Source organism: Coenobita brevimanus, chromosome 99 (genome assembly GCF_032717465.1).
Source record: "Coenobita brevimanus isolate Jiangsu-jjx chromosome 99, ASM3271746v2, whole genome shotgun sequence".
NCBI classification, from domain to species: Eukaryota; Metazoa; Arthropoda; class Malacostraca; order Decapoda; family Coenobitidae; genus Coenobita; species Coenobita brevimanus.
In genome coordinates, this window is record NC_137052.1 from 15,294,995 (window position 1) to 15,315,614 (window position 20,620).

Genomic DNA, 20,620 nt, shown 5'->3' on the forward strand with positions numbered 1-20,620 from the left:
CCACAACGTTCCTTCACTTCTTCATTCGTCAACCTGTCCCTCCACGTCACTCCACATGCTCCTCTCAAGTAACTCATTTCCACTGCTCTCACTCTTGACTTGTTCCCCTCTTGCAAGGTCCACGCCTCGCTTCCGTACATCAGAGTAGGGATTACAATACCATCATGCAGTGACTTCTTAACTTCCATACTCACCTCCCTATTTCTCATCACTGCTTTCAGTGAACCAACAACCTTCCTTCCGTGTTGTACCCTTTCACGTACTTCATCCTCCAAAGTTCCATCCTTACTCATCACACTACCCAAGTACTTGAATGCACTCACATTCTCCATATCCTCACCATCCAACCTCACTGCACACTCTGTGACTTCATTCCTCTCAAACACCATAACTTTACTTTTGTTTACATTAACTTTCAGCTTCCTCCTCCTACACACTGTCCCAAATTCATTCACCAAACCTTGCAACTCCCATTCATATTCACTCAACAATACTGTATCATCAGCAAACAACAACACCAGAAGCTTGCAAATCTCACCCTCATTCATTAGGGCCAGCCCCACATCCACTGCCCTACCTTGCATCTCCTTTACAACCCCATCCATATATATATTAAACAGCCATGGAGACATCACACACCCCTGTTTCAGTCCCACATTGAGATAAAAGAACTCACTCAGCTCACCATCCACTCGCACCGTAGCCCTAGCTCCCTCGTACATACTCTTCACAGCACTCAACAATTTCCCCTCCACTCCATATATTCTTAATACCTTCCACATACCTTGCCTATCTATTCTATCATAAGCTTTCTCCAAGTCCATGAAGGCAGCATACACTTTCCTTCCCTTCTCTAGATATTTCTCCACTAAACATCTTAGAACAAATATCTGATCTACACACCCTTTTCCCTTCCTAAATCCCCCTTGTTCTTCTCCAACTAGCTCCTCTGTCATATGCCTAACCCTATCAATGAGTATTCTACCATATATTTTACCAGTCACACTAAGAAGGCAAATACCCCTATGGTTACCACATACTTCTCTCTCCCCTTTTCCTTTGTACAGAGGAACAATTATACCTGATTTCCAGTCCTCTGGAACCCTTCCCTCTTCCCAGGCCAATCTACACAACTTCCATATTCACTCCACAACAATCTCACCCCCATACCTAAGCATTTCACCACACACTCCATCAATTCCTGGGGCCTTTCCCAGCTTAATCTTCTTCATCGCTTCCACTACTTCCGCCCTACTGATCTCTTCCTCCCTCCTCTCATCTCTTCTTCTCCCAGCCATTCCCCAACCACTTATACTCACACTGCTCTCACTCTCTACATTCAACAAATCCTCAAAGTGCTCCTTCCATCTCCTCGATTTCTCTCTCTTCTCCACCAACAATCTATTATTCCTATCTTTCACTCCCCTATTATTTCCCCTTTCACACTGCCTTACTTTCTTTACCTCCTTCCAAAACAATTTCTTACTGTCCCTCCATTTCACACTCAGATTCCTCCCAAACTCTTCATCCACGTTCTTCTTACTCTCCTTCACCAGTCTCTTAACCTCCCTTCTCCTGCTCACATATACTTCTCTCTTCTCTCTCTCATCTTCTCCCCTACCTCTACTCGCCAACCATTCACCATATGCCTTCTTCTTTTGTTCCACAGCTCGTTTCACCTCATCATTCCACCATGCTGTCCCTTGCACACCCTTGCATCTCCTCCTCACTCCACAAACCGCCTCTCACGCTGCGCCTATCTCTTCCGTGAATATCTTACATACGTCTTCCACCCCTTCCATCTGCTCTATCTCATACCTTCCCAATCTTTCTTCCACTATGCTCTTATACTCTGTCATTTTCTCACTATCTTGTAATTTCTCCACTCTTCTCACAGGAGCTGAAACTTCCTCCTGTCTTCCCCTTCGCCTCCTCAACCACTTTCTTTGCATCTTTACCTTGGCCATCACTAAGTGATGGTCCGAGACTCCATTCCCCCACCCTCTCCACACTCTTGCATCCAACACTTGTCTTCTCATTCGCTCATCCACACACACGTAGTCTATCATTGCCTTTCGTTCAACGATCCCCATCCATCCTAAAACTTTAACTAATTACTTTGTAATCTTTTCAACTCTCTAGGGTCTGTAAAGAATGTGAGAGATACGTTTGCATATGATTTACATAGCAAAATGACTTAAGATGTTGAAATTTTTGTGATAAGCGTACAGGAACTACTATCATAACGAAGCCAAATCAATTAGGAATTCTAACAGTTTTATTACCCGTGCGAGGAGGCCGTAGGAGGAGGCCGTACCACGGGCCGAACAGGGTAGTACTCCCGAGGGGAATGGGAATGCTGGTGATAGGGAGAGCTGGAGCTCCTGTTTCACTAGCTATCTAACCATCCCCCTTTGCTGACCTTTTCAGTGTGATAGTAACATGGAGAGTAGACCAGCATACTCTCCCAAACATTTCCTCTAACTATCTATGCACTACACCACATGCACTTTACATTTCACACAACGTATCTCACTACGTTAAAGGGGTTGGCGCCAGCTAGGGCATGCGGCCAGAAAACTTTGCCCCCGCTACTAGTGGCGGACTTCTGGGGGGAGGCGTGACGGGGGTTCTGCCGGCATAGATCATGGGTCCAGGGCGAGATGGAGCTCGGGCCTGTGCTAGAGGGTACTGGGCATTGCGGTTCCCAGGCTGCTGCTTCCGCCCAATAGAGAGGGGCCTGAACCTGGGAGTAGTGCCCCAGGAGGCTGCCCTATCAGTGGCTGTATAATGGTGGGATAGTTGCAGTGCCAAGGTGCGCTTGGAGGGTGTCCCTGCAGCTGTCCTGGCAGGGTGCCCCGAGGTCACTACCACAGCCACTGGTAAGCTGGTGGGCTAGGGGTCCCAGATCCATTGCTTGGACCTGGGACTGTGCAGTGAGTGGGGCCTGTGTTATGTCTGTCCCCCTTTATTAATGCTGAAGATGACAAAACAAAATAAGTTTCAAAGCAAACCTGAGAACAGTAAATCACCCAAGGGGATGAGGGTGGGTTCATGGAATGTGGGAAGTTTGAGGGGAAGAGCGGGGGAAGTGGTTGAGGCATTCAGTAGGAGGTGGGTGGATGTGGCGTGTTTGCAGGAAGTCCGGTATAGGGGTGGATCAGCCAGAAAGATTGTTGGGAAGGACTGTTGCTATAAGTTGTTTTGGCAGGGGGGGACAGACGGATATGGAGGTGTTGGTGTGATGTTTGCAGAGAAATGGGTGGAATATGTTATGAATGTTTTGAGAGTAAGCGATAGGATATTGGTAGTGAAAATTCTGTTGGGTAGAAGGATAGCTGCAATTATATCGGCATGTGCTCCACAGGCAGGATTGGATGAAGCAGAGAAAGATAGATTTTAGGATGATTTAATACGTGTAGTGGCTGGTATGCGGGATGATGAGATAGTGATTTTGGGAGGGGACTTAAATGGTCATGTAGGTGAAGCAGCACAAGGTTATGAAGGAGTGCATGGGGGATGTGCGTATGGTATAAAGAATGCAGAAGGGGAAAGGATACTCGAGTTTGGGGAGGCAATGGACATGATTGTGTGCAACACATATTTTAGGAAAAGAGACAGTAGGTTAATTATGTATGAGTCTGGAGGAAATAGCAGTCAGATAGATTATTTTTTGGTTAGGAGGGCCGATAGGAGGTTAGTGAGGGATGTTAAAGGTATAGGAAGTGAGGAGTGTGTGCAGCAGCACAAACTATTGATTTGTGATATGGTGCTTAAAGAACAAGTGATGAAAAAGAGAACTTATGTACCTAGGAGGAAAATATGGAAGCTGAAAAAAAAAGTAATAAGGGATGCCTTCTACAGCGTGTTGAGGAGAGTGGTGGCTGAACAGGGAGCTGTAGACAGAGGCGTTAATGAACGGTACAGAGCCCTCAAGAACAATTTCTTGAGAGTTACTGATGTAATGTGCGGTTGGACAAGAGGACCACCAAGACATAAAGTAACTTGGTGGTGGGATGAGGGTGTAGAAGCTGCAGTTAAGGAGAAAAGAAGGCTTTTCCGTGAATGGAAGAAGGGTGGTAGCAAAGAGGAATATTTGGCTGCCAAGTGTAGGGCTAGAAGAGAGGTATACAGGGCAAAGTCTGAGTCACAGAGACTATTACTTGATAACGTAAATCATGGGGAAAGGAAAAATATGATATTTAGGGTAGCAGATCAGGTGAAGAGGGATAATCGGGATATTATAGGTGAGCAGTGTGTGAAGAATGATGAAGGAAGGGTAGTGGTGAACAGTGAGGATATTAAAGATGCATGGAGAGAGCATTATAACCAGTTGTTGCATGAGGAGTTTGACTGGGACAGGGAAGGTTTGGAGCCAGGAGATCCAGTGTCTCGCCCTTGGCCTTTGATTGATGCTGCTACTGTGAGTGAGGCAATAGGCAGGATGAAGGTGGGGAAGGCAGCAGGTGTGTCTGGGTTGACTGCCGAAATGTTGAAGGCCTCAGGCGATATAGGGGTGAGGTTAGTCACTGACCTGATAAATAGGATTATTTATGAGTGTGTTGTCCCAGATGATTGCCTGAAGAGTGTAATTGTAAATGTGTATAAAGGGAAGGGTGATGCCCTGGAAAGAGGAAGTTATAGAGGTATAAAGCTTTTAGATCAGATAATGAAGGTAATGGAGAGAGTTTTAGAAGGTATGATTAGAGAAAGAGTGAATATTGATGAGATGCAGTTTGGGTTTATGCCAGGTAGGGGGACTACTGATGCTTTATTCATTGTTCGACAGCTTCAGGAAAAATATATTGGTAGGAGAAGGGATCTTTATTTTGTTTTTGTTGATTTGGAAAAGGCCTTTGACAGAGTCCCTAGAGAGGTGGTGAAGTGGGCAATGAGAAAGCTTGGCTTGGAGGAGTGGCTGGTTAGGGTGGTTATGGCTATATATGTGGGTGCTCACACCCAGGTAAGAGTGAATGGAGATTTGAGTGATGAGTTTTCCATGACTGTTGGTATGCATCAGTGGTCAGTCTTGAGTCCCATGTTGTTTATTATGGTACTTGAAGCCCTTTCACGTGACTTTAGAAACAGACTTCCGTGGGAGTTGTTGTCTGCTGATGATTTGGTGTTGATTGCAGAGAACGAAAGGGAGGCGAAGGAAAGGTTTAGGAAGTGGAGAGATGGTATGGGGCACAAGGGTTTAAGGGTAAATGCAGATAAAACAAAAGTGATGATATCTAGGGTTGGTGGTGGTACTGTCAAAGACGAGGGAGTGGCCATGTGCAGTTTGCCACAAGGGCGTGGGAAGTAATCCCATCTTGTGCGGTGTTTGTGATAAATGGGTGCATAAGAGATGTAGTGGTATCAGAGGTAGACTGCGAGATAATGCTGATTTTATGTGTACGGCGTGTCGGGGAGAGCAGGTGGAGATTGTCAGACGTGAAAGGATTGACCTTGCTGGTGAATCTCTTGAGTGTGTGGAAGAGTTTTGTTATTTGGGAGACATGTTTTGTGCTGGAGGTGGGGCTGGAGCTAGCTCTGCGGCTAGGGTGAGCAAGTGGTTGGAAGAAGTTCAGGGAGCTCTTGCCTGTCCTGACATTGAGAAGACTCTCCCTACGTGCTAAGGGGTCTTTGTATGCATCATGTGTTAGGAGTGTAATGTTGTATGGTAGTGATACCTGGGCAGTGAAGGAGGAAGATATTCGCTGGCTCAGACGTACAGAAATGACAAGATTAGGTGGATGTGCAGTGCGTCCCTGTGTCCAAGGCCTGGAGGGGCTGGGTTTACAATAGAAGAATTGAGAGGTAGGATGGGACTGGAGTGTATTGGTGTGTGATGAGGAGAGGTAGATTGAGATGGTTTGGACATGTGGAGAGGTTTGGGGATGATAATTGGGTGAGGAAGGTGAGAAGTGTTAATATTGTGGGTGGTGTTATGAGGAGTAGACCGAGAAAAACATGGGACGAGGTCATTAAGTGTGACCTCAGGGTTAAGGGACTGCACAGGGAGGCTGCAATGGATCGTGCAGCGTGGAGAGCTGCCATTAGGTTACCAAGGCCGACACATGCAAGCATGTTAGAGCCTTTAAAAACGAGAACGTGCGAGCTTCCTATGCTTTTGTGACTGTAAACACGACTCAGTAACATGAATTTCGCTCTTCACGAACAGCTGTCTTCAATATTCTTACTGCAGAACTTCTGCCTATCAGAAGTCTTTCATTGCCCAAACTGCATTCTGGAACTCACTTCCCCAGAGTTGTTTCCCTCAAAACTTCAACTTACAGCTGTTCAAGTCTAACTGTTACAAATATTTTATGAACATACGACACCATTAATCTGGTGTATGGATTAGTTTTTTTTAATTTGTTTTCCTTACTCTTGTTTTATTAATATATATATATATATATATATATATATATATATATATATATATATATATATTGTATATATATATATATATATATATATATATATATATATATATATTGATTATATATATATATATATATATATATATATATTTATATATATATATATATATATATATATATATATATATATATATATATATATATATATCTAACCCTATCCACTCATACGCTGATGACTCCACCCTTCACCTTTCCATTCGGTTCCCGCAACGCCCATTTCAACAGTTACTTCAAGAAACAAGGGATGAGGCAATGGCACACCTAATGTCTGACTTGGCTCATATCTCTGACTGGGGTAAAAATAATATGGTTGTCTTTAATGCTTCTAAGACTCAGTTCTTACACCTATCAACCCGACAAAATCTTCCACAGGTATACCCACTAATGTTTAATAATATTCAGATTAATCCTGCATCATCCTTGAACATGCTTGGGGTTTCATTTACTCGGGACTTATCTTGGAAAGATCATATTACATCTCTTGTAAAATCTGCTTCCAAGAGATTGGGTGTGCTAAGCCGACTCCGCTCTTTCTTTACCCCTGCACAATTGTTGACTCTATACAGGGGTTTTATCCGCCCCTGTGTGGAGTACAACTCTCATGTGTGGGGAGGCTCCCCACATACAGCTCTTCTCAATAGGGTGGAGTCAAAGGCTTTTCGTCTCATTAACTCTCCTCCTCTTACTGACTCCCTTCAACCTCTGTCTCTTCGCCGCACTGTTGCATCTTTATCTCTTTTCTATCGCTACTTTAATGGTCACTGCTCCTCTGAACTGTCTGCTTGCATTCCTCCACCTCTACGACGGGCGCGTAGCACCCGTCTGGCAGCAAACTCTCATCCCTTTTCTGTCCAACTCTCTAATGCAAGAGTTAACCGTTACTCCCAGTCTTTCATTCATGCAACAGGTCAGCTCTGGAACTGTCTCCCTCTGTCTGTATTTCCTCCTGCCTATGATCTCCAGTCTTTCAAACGCAGTGTGTCCAGGCATCTCAAAATGATCGGATCTTGAATTTGGCTCTCTATTGTATTTTGTTTTTCTCTTGGAGGGAACTGTTACTGCGGGCTCATGGCCTTTGGTTCCTTCTTCCTCGCATAAAAAAAAAAATAATAATAATAGTGTCTATATATATCTCTATATATATTATAGTGTATATATATATATATATATGTATGTATATAGTGTATGTATATATATATATATATATATATATATATATATAAATATATATATATATATAGTGTGTATATATATATATATATATATATATATATATATATATATATATATATATATATATATATATATATATATATATATATATATATATATATATATACATATATATATATATATATATATATATATATATATATATATATATATATATATATATATATATATATATATATATATATATATATATATATATATATATATATATATATATATATATATATATATATATATATATATATATATATATATATATATATATATATATATATATATATATATATATATATATATATATATATATATATATATATATATATATATATATATATATATATATATATATATATATATATATATATATATATATATATATATATATATATATATATATATATATATATATATATATATATATATATATATATATATATATATATATATATATATATATATATATATATATATATATATATATATATATATATATATATATATATATATATATATATATATATATATATATGTATAGTGTATATATATATATATATATATATATATATATATATATATATATATAGTACATAAAACTGGAGTTGTTAGATTTGGCCTGCTCTGGCCCCTTCCTTGCCAGAGGTCTGTCCTTCATTGCATAAAATTTTCTGGAGGTAACAATAATAAAATACAGTAAAAGTCCTATTATTCGGCAGCTGATTATTCGGTAGATCCAATTTTTAGGCGGTTTTGAGAAATAGTCCCATTTACGAATGTCTTTGCATGTTTGGCAGATGTCCAGAATCATCTCGTCAGTCCAGGAAGTGTTATCTGTGACTTGCAGGCCTACTGTTTCATTACACTTGTATATGTTCATTAGTTTCTATATTTTTCAAATTCAGGTATAGTACTGTATTGATTACAATACTGCACAGTATCACAGTACAGTAACCACCCCCCCGAAATTAGCGAGAGTTACATTCCAAGCCTTCTCGCTAATTCTTGAAACTTGCTCATTCTTGACGCCTTCCTGAAAATGACATTTACCGGTAATTGCTTAGCTCATGAACCACTGATACTATAATGCATTACCCATAAATAAACGTTGCTTGTTGAATCTGTCCCCATTGTTTATAGCTGTACGGCTGTGACAGCTCTTGTACTTTGATTCCTCAGCATAATGGTGGAAGGGACTTTCCTAAGTGTTTAACTGAACCTAACCTAACCGAGTTTAACTGTACCTAATAATTTAACCAAACCTAACCTAACCTAAAGTTGGAAAAATACATAAACTGGAGGAATATGAATTGGTAAGGTCTTTCTGATGAAAGCTAAACGTACATATAGTGCTCATTGTTTTGTTCATTTTTGTGTTTATATGTGAAAGAGAGAATATTGATGAAAACAATAATGTATTCCATTAACCCCTTAATAACCTCCGGCATTGAACAACCCTTTACAGTACCGGTGTCAGTGACGTAGATTTAGTGTGAGCTGTAAAAAAACTTTGAACAATTATGGGAAGGGAACGATGGTCACTGATATGTTTACACGACTCTACGGTACGATTCCAAGCAGTCAGGCAGTTGCTTAATGTCAGATGTTTTCGTCCATTTTATCGATTCTTCTGTGAATTGTAGCGAAACATAGCGTGGGTTTAGGAAGCTAAATAAAACATTGCTAGGTGCACCAGACAATTCTCTTCACATCTTTAAGCCAAATAAATTGATTTCAGAGGAATGGAAGAAACATACTGTATATTCTCTGAGATGGATTACATTTCATCCATTTTATTTCCTTAAAGATATGAAGAGAACTGTCTGGCACACCTAGCGATGTGTTTTAGCTTCCTAAACCCATGCTATGATTTGCTATGATTCACGGAAGAATTAACAAAGTTACGGTGCAATTACCAAATGGGCGAAAACATCTGAGATTAAGCGACTGCCTGACTGCTTGGAATCGTATCATAGAGTCGTGTAAATATATCAGTGACCTTCGTTCCCTTCCCATAATTGTTCACATTTTTTTATATCTCACACTAATGTGACGTCACTGACACCGGTACTGTAAAGGGTGGTTCAATGCCGGGGGTTATTAAGGGGTTAATAGAATACATTATTGTTGGCATTAATACTCTCCCTTTCACATATAAACACAAAAACGAACAAAAGAATGAGCACTAAATGTACATTTTACTTTCATCCGAAAGACTTTACCAATTCATATTCCTCCAGTTTATGTATCTTTCCGACTATTTTATTTTATGTTTGGAGAGAGTACTGTATACAGTACTCATTGTGAACACATTTGTAATAATGTAAATAGTGATGACAATACTCGCCACTACAAATGATGTACTGAGCAGGTAGGTAATATTCCGTATCATTTCGGCCATCCAGGAAGTGTTATCTCTGACTTGTAGGCCTACTGTGTCATTACACTTGTATTTATTCACTAATTTATGTATACAGTAATCCCTCATTATACGATGGGGTTCTGTTCCTGGAAACCCCATCGTAAAGTGATCCATCATATAGCAATCCCATTATAACATGGAGTCAATGGGGATACGTTCCCAGACGTACCTAAACACTCACATACACACACCTTAGCACTCACATACATGAAATATCCTTATGTTTAAACATTTAAAGTACCGGTAATACATTAATAGTGAATAAAGAGAAAAAAACATGAAAACTACGGTATACAGTACAGTAGTTCTTACCTTTACTGAAGCAAGCAAGGGTTGTTTATGTGATTCCTAGACAATTCGCCATGAAGTCGACAATTCGCCGTCATAATATGGACGTTCCCCATCAGGACAATTCCCCGTCATTCTATAAATATACTTATTACTGATTAACTGATACTTTAATCACTAATTTTCAGGGGGATCTATCAAAGTCTATTTTCAATCAGTAGCGTTGGCTTTGGATATCATTTGTAAGTTGCACTTTTATGCAATATTTAACTTGTTTCTACCTTGCTGTAGTTGACTTTGAATTATGTTCTAGCATCACCCATAGCTGTTTTCATTAATTTCCATTGGTACTACAACATCCTGGGTATATTTTAAAATGACTTTGAAGAGGTACAAGTACAGTACTAAAAAACTAGTGTACTTCCTAAATAAACTGATATGAAAATAAACGATGTGGAATCATCCTGACGAAGAAAAGTCCCGATGGCGAATTGTCTTGTTATTGTTGTGATGGCGAATTGACTTGATGGCGAATTGTCCCGAAACATTTATATAGACATAATATGAAGATTATTCATATAATTCCAAAGTATGTCGATCGTTCACTTAAGGTAATTAGGCATTTATATAAATGCCAATGTCTTGTATGTAGCCTTATGCTAAGATGAAGGAACGATCATAAATCAGCTGATTCACGTTTCAATATATTATTATTTTTCATTTAATGCCCATGATTTGATGCCATATTTTACATTTACTATATAAACAATAAACCACCATCACGTTTATAACTTACATAATTCAAAAACTAGTGTACTTGGTACATAAACTGATATGTAAATAAATGACGGGGAATCATCCTGACGGTGAATTGTCCCGACTCGGCCTCACAGTCACAGCCCTCACTCATCAATGTCAGAACTGGCTGGCTGGGCAGGGCTAGCTAATGAGGCTGGACCGGTGGACAAGTGTGTGTGGTCCAATGCCGACAGTGTGAGGACGTTTTTGTTGCGTTTGCACATTCGCTGTTCACTGAGCCGCGGATGATCCATCATTGTAGCAAATCGTTCCCATTGTATAATGGACATAGGGTACTAAAATTTTGACATTGTATAAGCGAAATATCGTATAAAGAGGCATCGTATAACGCGGGATTACTGTATTTCAGATTCAGGTATTGTACTGTACTGATTACAGTATTGTACAGTATACAGTACTCTCTTCAAATACAATTGTAATACCATGAGTGGTGGTGACAGTGTTCACCAATACATTCAAGGTACTGAATGGGTAGGTTTTTCGATTATTCGGCAAATCCAATTTCTCGGCATCAGCCCGGTCCGGTATCTATCTGTCTATCTATCTAACGCCAGACGCCTTAATCCCGTACGGGGTGGCCACAAACAAATAGCTTCCACGTCGCCCTGTCCCCCGCCATTTCACTGCCCTACTCCCAACTCACACCCTCCTCTCTCATATACCTCTCCACTCCTTCCCTCCATCTCATCCTTGGCTTCCCCCTCCCTCTCCCCCCCTCCACCTCACTCACATACACTCTGCTCGTCAGTCTCTCACCCTCCATCCTCTCCACATGGCCAAACCACCTCAGTGTGTTCCTCCTAACGCTTCCTGTCACATCCACATCCACACCACAACACTCCATTATATCCTCATTTGTCAGCCTGTCTTTCCATGTGACTCCACAGACTTCTTTTAAATAACTCATTTCCACTGCTCTCACTCTTGACTTGTGTCATTCCAACAACATCCAAGCTTCACTTCTATACGTTAGAGTAGGTATCACAATACTGTCATGTAGTAACTTTTTCACCTCCATGCTCGTTTCCCTGTTTCTTATCACTGCTTCCAAGGAACCAGCAACCTTTCTTCCTTGTTGTACCCTTTCGAGCACTTCACCCTCCAAACTTCCATCCTTACTCATCACATTCCCCAAGTACTTAAACTTACTCACATTTTCCATTTCCTCACCATCCAACTTCACTGTACATTCACTGACTTCACCTCTCTCAAAGACCATCACTTTACTCTTCCCTACATTCACCTTTAGATTCCATTTCTTGCACAGTCTCCCAAACTCATCCACCAAGCCTTGCAGCTCCCCTTCATCTTCACCCAACAACACAGTATCATCTGCAAACAACAGTACAGGGAGTTTCCAAACACTACCCTCTCTCACCAGGGCCGCTCCAACATCCACTGCCCTACCTTGTACATCTTTTATTACCCCATCCATGTACAGATTGAACAACCATGGAGACATGACACATCCTTGTTTCAACCCAACCTTCAAAGAGAAAAATTCACTCAGTTCACCATCCACACGCACTGCAGCCTTAGCACAATCATACATACTCTTCACAGCATTCATCAACTTCCCATCTATTCTATATATTCTTAATACTTTCCACAATCCTTGTCTATCCACCCTGTCATATGCTTTCTCAAAATCCATGAAGACCGCTTACAACTTCTTTCCCTTCTCTAGATATTTTTCCACTAAAGATCTAAGAATGAATATCTGATCTACACAACCTCTTCCATTCTTAAAGCCCCCCAGTTCTTCTCCAACTAATTCCTCTGTTCTTTCTCTAACTCTGTCAATAAGTATCCTACCATACACTTTTCCTATTACACTAAGAAGACAAATGCCCCTATGATAGCACACACTTTTTTTTCCCTTTTTCCTTTGTACAAGGGAATAATTATACCTGACTTCCAGTCCTCCAGGACTCTACCTTCCAAGCCAATCTGCACATCTTCCACATCCATTCTACTACTATCTCTCCCCCATGCTTCAGCATTTCACCACACACTCCATCAATTCATGGGGCTTTCCCCAATTTGACTTTCTTCATCGCTTCCACAACTGTCCTACTGATTTCTTCCTGTCTTCTCACCTCCCTCCTTCTCCCAGCTATTCCCCAGTCACATATACTCGCATTACTTCCGTTCTTTATGTTCAACGATTCCTTAAAGTGTTCCCTCCATCTGCTCACTTTTCTCCCTTCTCCACTAGTAATCTACCATTTTTACCTTTCACTCCCCTACTAACTTCACTACCACCCTGTCTTACTCTCTTTACCTCTTTCCAGAACATTTTCTTACAGTCCCTCCACTTTACACTCAAATCCCTTCCAAATTCCTCATCCACTCTCTTCTTACACTCTCGTACTAATCTTTTCACCTTTCTACATATAACTCTCTCTTCTGCCTCTCAACTTCTTCCACGCCCTCATTTCTCATCCATTCATCATATGCTTTCTTCTTTTGTGCCACAGCCTGTCTCACCTCTTCATTCCACCATGCTGTTCCTTGCACCCCCTTCCATCTTCTCTTCACCCCACACACCACATCACATGCTGCACATATTTCTTCTTTGAATATCTTGCACACACCTTTCACGTCCCCCATCTGCTCCATTTCATATTTACCCAATCGTTCCTCCACTTCTCTCTTATATTCTGCCTTTTTCTCCTCCTCTTGTAACCTTTCCACCTTCCTTGCAACTACTCCTTCCTCCCGTCCTTCCCTTCTATTTCTCCATCTTACTTGGATCTTGATTCTGGCCACCACCAAATGGTAGTCAGAAAGTCCATTCTCCCAACCTCTATTAGCTCTTGCATCCATTACACAGCTTCGAATTCTTTCATCCACACACACATAATCAGTCATTGCCTTCCTTTCATTCAGTTCACCACCCACCCTTCTCATCACTCGCCTTGTATACCTGCAGATCATTTTGTGCCTGAAGAGGGTATTGGCTATCACCAACCCCCTCTTGGCACAAATGTCCACTAGAGCACTGCCATTCTCATCTATCTCAGCAGGCACACCCCACTCACCAGCTATTCCATCCACCTTTACATTCCCTACTTTTCCATTCATATCACCAATCAAAAACACTCTCATTCTTTCCAAATTGTTCCATGCACACTTCCACATTTGTCCAGAACTCTTCTCTCACTTTGCTTGCGCGATCTTGCGTTGGTGCATACACGCACACAATCGCCCACATTTGTATTCCAACTTTCAATCTTACCCACACAATCCTTGAGCCGACTGATCTGTACTCTCTTATATTCTTCTTCCATCTTTTACTCACAACAATACATGCTCCTTTTGCCCTCTCATTCTCACCTACTGCACATATACCTCATCCATACTCCCATTCTCTGACACTCTCTCCTCTCTATTTAGTTTCAGTTACTCCACATACATCCACTTTCGCACCCACAAGCACCTGGATGATCTCTCTCTCTTTCACCTCATCATTCGCACCCCTTACGTTCCACGTCACGATCCGTACCATGTCCTTTGTCTGGTCCTTGGTCGTCAACTTTTGGTCAGTCCTTGTCCAACGCTTCTTGTTCTCCTTTTTATTTAGCTGTTTTCCAGGGAGGGGCGCTAACCCTCCACCAACCCTTTTATTCACTCGTATGACAAGCAGGGATACTGGGGGAGTATTCTTGAAAACCCCCCTACCCCCAGGGGGTCCCGTAGATGCCGAAGAATAGGACTTTTACTGTATATTCCTTCATACAAAAAATGTTAATCCTTTCGCGAATGATGACTCAAAATGATGTTAGGCTCAAAGGGAACCGAAGACGCACTATGACACACTTGTCAGTGTTGATAGAAGGGATGACAGGCAATTCTGGACAAAAATATTCACCAATAATTATGTTTTAGCGTGAAGTGTGTCAGTCTTTGGTGCTTCGTAGGGGAGGGTGTCTATTTCAAGGCCAACACTCTCAAATTGTCGGCATTCTCTCGGTTTTCAGTTCAAGGGGGAGGGATGGCGCGTGCGATTTTTGGCAACTTACTCAGAAACTTTTTGATCATATCAGAATTCTGGCAACATCATGTGAAAGCTGGTGAAATTCTGTATCTAGACATATGCTTACCTCTTGCATTGTGTGGGCAGAATTTTGCAGTAGGGTGTAGGGCACTTAGTTTCACTGTTGAACAACAGTATTCTCACTGCATTTTGGCACTTTCACAATACTTTTACTCATCAGTTTTGTGTGTTTTTATTAGCCTATTGAATAGTATAAACATCAGGGATGATTATGGTATACAATTAATACCATTATAACCAATATCTGGGGCATATAAAATACATGGGAATGTTTTCCATTGTGCGCAAGTCCTGCCTGCCCTCGCAGCATTTTCTCTAATCATGTGACACACGCTTACAGAAAACTTTCAGTGCGCAAAGGGGTTAATAGACCATTCTTCAGTATACACTGAGGGGATTAATTTTAAAACAAGCATAAGTAAGGTGACTCATTACAAGGTTTTACAGTGTTACAGTGCAAAAGGGTTTTAAAGATACCTGTACTTCTGGAGAAGGATGCTGTCACCTGGTGGCACAGACAGAAGACTGCTCCACTGACCCGTTACACAAGCATCCCTCAGTTCCATCCCTCTCCTTGGTTGGTGGACTGCAAGAGAAAGGGCAACTTTATCCTGCAGTTAACTGGTTTCATGTACAAATTAGCCTGAGGCCATAACAACAACAACAAAATAATAATAATAATTAGTTACCAATTTACTTATTGTGTAGTCACAATAAGGAAGCTTCACTATAACTATTTATGGTATTGATTGTCTTTATAAGCATGGATACATTTTACATTTGTCTCAATAACTGGCTAACTGTATGTTTAACTGTAATTATAAACAAGCCAAATGGTTTCCTGTAGGCCAAGAAACCATTTAGAACTGTAGGTGGTAACCACATAACCAAACCATACGTGCTCCCCACGTGCCGACAAGTGAGTTGGTGGAGGGTTAGTGCCCCTCTCCGTAAAACAAATAACTCAAAGTCAAATGGCCACCCCTTACGGGATTATGGCGTCTGGCAATAGATAGATAGATATATATTCCTTTCAGATAATGAGTGGGACCTCAGCTATATTTCTGTAAAGTTGCTGCTTTACAGTTTGTGTGGATGTCTCTAAATCGTGTTATAAATAAAACACTGAGTAGTTTTGAATTCAGTACTTTCCACTAGACTAAATGGCGAAATATTCAACCAAACTTCTCGGCAAACCTTTTTATAATAGGATTTTCAACCTAATAGCTGTATCTCAATTAGTTTCAGATATTTCAATTTCAGATATTCAACTTCTGCACCAAAAATGAGTATTTGACCTTCAAAAATAGGTCAAGGTTATCTATATTTGGCACAGGTACTTGGGTTACCCTAGGGTACCTTCCTGTATACAATAATATTATCAAGATCTAAGAAAAAAAATGCAAAGAAAAATAATAATACCAGAACAATGAACTTTGCCATATATATGGCAAAATATAATAATGATGCAACTATCTTTGCAGAGAGACTGTCAGGCTTGGGCATCAAGCAGCTGGGTATAACAACCAATGGACTGTTGCTGAAACGTCGCTTGGCTGAACTGCAGAGCGCTGGGCTGACTCATCTCAATATATCTCTGGATACCCTCATTCCACAGAAGTTTGAGCTAATCACACGTCGCAGGGGATGGGATCGTGTAATGGAGGGCATACAGCATTCCCTCAGCCTTGGATATTCTCCTGTGAAGGTTTATACCATGTTTGTTCTTCAGTTCTATCTATAATCCAATCCCTTCTTGCCCCAGAAGGAGTATAGTGACCCAGGGCTATGTTTCTCACTCCCAACATTGAAACTGAAGGTGACTTTGCCTCTCATTGCTGAGTGGCATTATGCAAGCAATAAACCCCGACCTTCCCTCAGGTGGAAACTCTTACATGGCCCGGCTGGTTGGAGCACTTGAACCCACTAGACCACTAGGCATCATTGAGTTTTTTGAATACCACCCAGTATAGTAAGTAGTTTCCTCAGTTCCGGGAAACCACTTGGATTATCACCAGTGGGGTCTCATGAGGACAACAGTACATTGAGTGAATGGGTGATGGGTGCCCCCACCCAGTTCAGTGAAGGTTGCTAGCTCCTTTCAGCTCAACTGACTAAATATACAGTAGTTAGATTGTTGGCATGATCTGAATAATAACTAAGGAAACTCAGTCCTGCCTCGTGCTGATTTCATGTGTGAATTATATTGGGGAATGCGTGTTGAGCTTGTCAGGCTTGAAAGTATTGATCTTGCTAGATTGTCTCTTGAGTGAGTGAAGGAGTTTCATTACTTGGGGGATATGTTACGTGTTGCAGGTAGAGCTGGAGCTGGCTCTGTGGTAAGGGTAAGAAGTGGAGGGAGGAAGTTCAGGGAGCTGTTGCCCCTCCCAACATTGAGAGGGCTGCCCCTCAGTATGAATGCAACCCATAACAGTAGGAAGATGTAGGGGTATCACTCATGGGGAGCTGTGGTTCCAGCAGGATGAGGCCTCCCCACACACTTCAAACCAGGCGTTGATGCGGCTGCAGCAATGATTTGAGGATTGACCAATCAGTAGGAGGTGTGACACTGGGTGGGCCCCCACACTCACCTGACCTGAACCCCCCAGATTTCTATCTGTGGGGTTATCTTAAAGATAATGTTTATGAAAGTCACCCCTAGACAATCAGAGACCTGAAAACAGAAATCACAGTCAACATCAGAGCTATCCCAAGACAGGAGTGTGTCCGCATAATTGACAGTTTCGTATTCAGGAGTGCCTGTGACATTGAGGTGGTCATTTGGAACACTTGGAAGGTTCATTAAAAGCAGACCATTTGAACTGGAGAACCAATGCTGGGAATGCTACTAATAAAAAGTATTGGCGCTCCCATTCCCTTTACCAGCTCAAAAAAATAGTGGCGTTACTGATTTCGCTACTTGATACGAAATGTAGTGACACTCTCGCTACTTTGGATAAGAAAAAGGTACACGAAGGAAAGATTAACAAAAATCTGTAATATAGCAATACACTATATACTGTTCTGATAATATTAGTCAGTCTGAGTGGTTATGTTGTGTATCAGTAATGTCAGTATATACTTATACTGAAAAAAAAAAAGATAAAAAAAAAAAACACCATATACATGTCGGTGTCAGATTAGTGAATCTTAGAGCTGAAGGTACAGGAAAAAGCTATTTACTGTATAATGTAACAAATGTTCTTTTACATTGTTACCTAGTATACCTACTGAAAGTAACGCATGCAAATAAAAGGCAAAAAAATGTGGCCTACCATTGATACATATTATATAGATTTATTATATTTTCAATGATACCTATTTAAGATATGTACGAAAACGAAAGTAAAGATGAACTGGGGCTTTCTCTTAAAGGCTATTTATACAACAGCAATGTTTTTTTTTCCATTACTTCAAACTGAATGTGACATACTGTTTGGAAATAATAACGTAGTGAGTAAGAATTAGTCTTAAAGAGGGAGTGAGGGAGAGAGCGGAAGTTAGAGACGGGGATATTTAGAGGTGTGTGTGTGTGTGTGTGTGTGTGTGTGTGTGTGTGTGTTAGCATTGCGTACATCTAGCTGAGATCCTTATTTATCTTGAGGAAAGCAATCTTTTCAAAATTTGAATCAGACAGGCTAGCTCGTTTCGGTTGCAGTATATCTTTTCCTACAGAAAAGACTTTCTCTACATCGGCACTAGAAGGAATTGTAGTGTTAAGTGCGATGAACACTGGTTTAACCCTTTAACCGCGGGTATTGTTTTGGTCTGACTGTCCTCTCCCACGGGGGTTTCAGCCAAATGTAAACAAACCTTTAAACCTTAATAACTCTGCACAGAATAAAGCTAGAGAAAAAAATAAGGTACCATTAGAAAGTACTAACCTTCAGCTTTCCATTGATGTAAGTTTCATGACTTTGTTGACTTTCACAGGACGGGCAGAGCCGTTAGAAGTGAGGGGTGTAAAATCACTATTTTACGCCCCACACACCAGTACCAAATGCCAACCACTCTCTCATAATAGTAATATAAACATATATGAACACAGTACATACGATAAACACCCACTCTGTGTTCACTGAGGTAGGTAAAAGGCACTTCACTGCGGCTGCGTCCGCACTTCACTGTGGCGTCACCCGCTCACTGACGTTTCAGGCGATCTTTTCATTATTTCTAACTTCTAATATTATTTTACATATAATCTGGGCAATATACATTATATTTACACTGCACTTATTACTATATTGCGTCACTGTCGCATCACAGAATTACACAAGTGCTGCAGAATTACACAAGTGCCGCAGATTCTCTTATTACAATATCACTTATTATACTGGCCAATATTTACTTTTTTTTCTAGGCAAAATATCCCTTATTACTACATTATCCATTATACAAATATTGGTAAAGCACGTCACTGTCGCATCACTGTATATCACTGTCACTTTCAGTAACTCTGCACAGAATAAATCTAGAGCGAAAAATAAGGTACCATTAGAAAGTACTAACCTTCGGCTTTGCAATGATGTAGGTTTCATGATTTCGTTGACTATCACTGGATGGGCAGTGCCATTAGAAGTGAGCGATCTAAAATCACTATTTTTCGCTCACACACCATTACCTTCGCTCATACACCATTACCAAATGCCAACCTCATTCTGATAATAATACTATAAACATTTATGAACACTGCACATACGATAAACACCACTCTGTGTTCACTGAGGCAGGTAAAAGGCACTGTCATTACCCGCACTTCACTGCCACATCAGCGGTGTTGTAATCACTATTTTTCGCTCACACACCATTACCAAATGCCAACCTCATTCTGATAATAATACTATAAACATATATGAACACTGCACATACGATAAACACCCACTCTGTGTTCACTGAGGCAGGTAAAAGGCACTGTAATTGCCCGCACTTCACTGCCATATCAGCGGTGTTGTAATCACTATTTTTCGCTCACACACCATTACCAAATGCCAACCTCATTCTGATAATAATACTATAAACATATGTGAACACTGCACATACGATAAACACCCACTCTGTGTTCACTGAGGCAGGTGAAAGGCACTGTAATTGCCTGCACTTCACTTCCACATCAGCAGTGTTGTCGCTCACACAGCTGGACAGATACTGATGCGTGTTTGGTCCTGGGTGTGGTGGGGGGCCCAGGGGGTGGGAGGTGGGGCCCCAGGGGGGGGAGGAGGGAGGTGGGGGGTCGCCTGGAGTGAAAGAACTTAATAGCTACTCTCCCTTGAAACAATTGGCGCACAGAAAAAACGCGGGGTATTCAAAATATTCACAAACATTCGAGAATGACACCCGCGGTTTGGTCCAGTTTTTGCAATGTCATTCTGGAATGAC

The 20,620-nt window shown here is 40.9% G+C and overlaps 1 protein-coding gene across 1 annotated transcript in view; it reads left to right on the top strand.

The window, feature by feature from the left end:
* The window catches only part of Mocs1 (Molybdenum cofactor synthesis 1), a 266,841-nt gene that overhangs the window by 36,496 nt on the left and 209,725 nt on the right, over positions 1-20,620 (top strand). Inside the window, exon 5 of the mRNA XM_080283926.1 lies at positions 16,729-16,952. Coding sequence (XP_080140052.1) covers positions 16,729-16,952 — 224 coding nt within the window. The remainder of the gene's footprint in view (positions 1-16,728; positions 16,953-20,620) is intronic.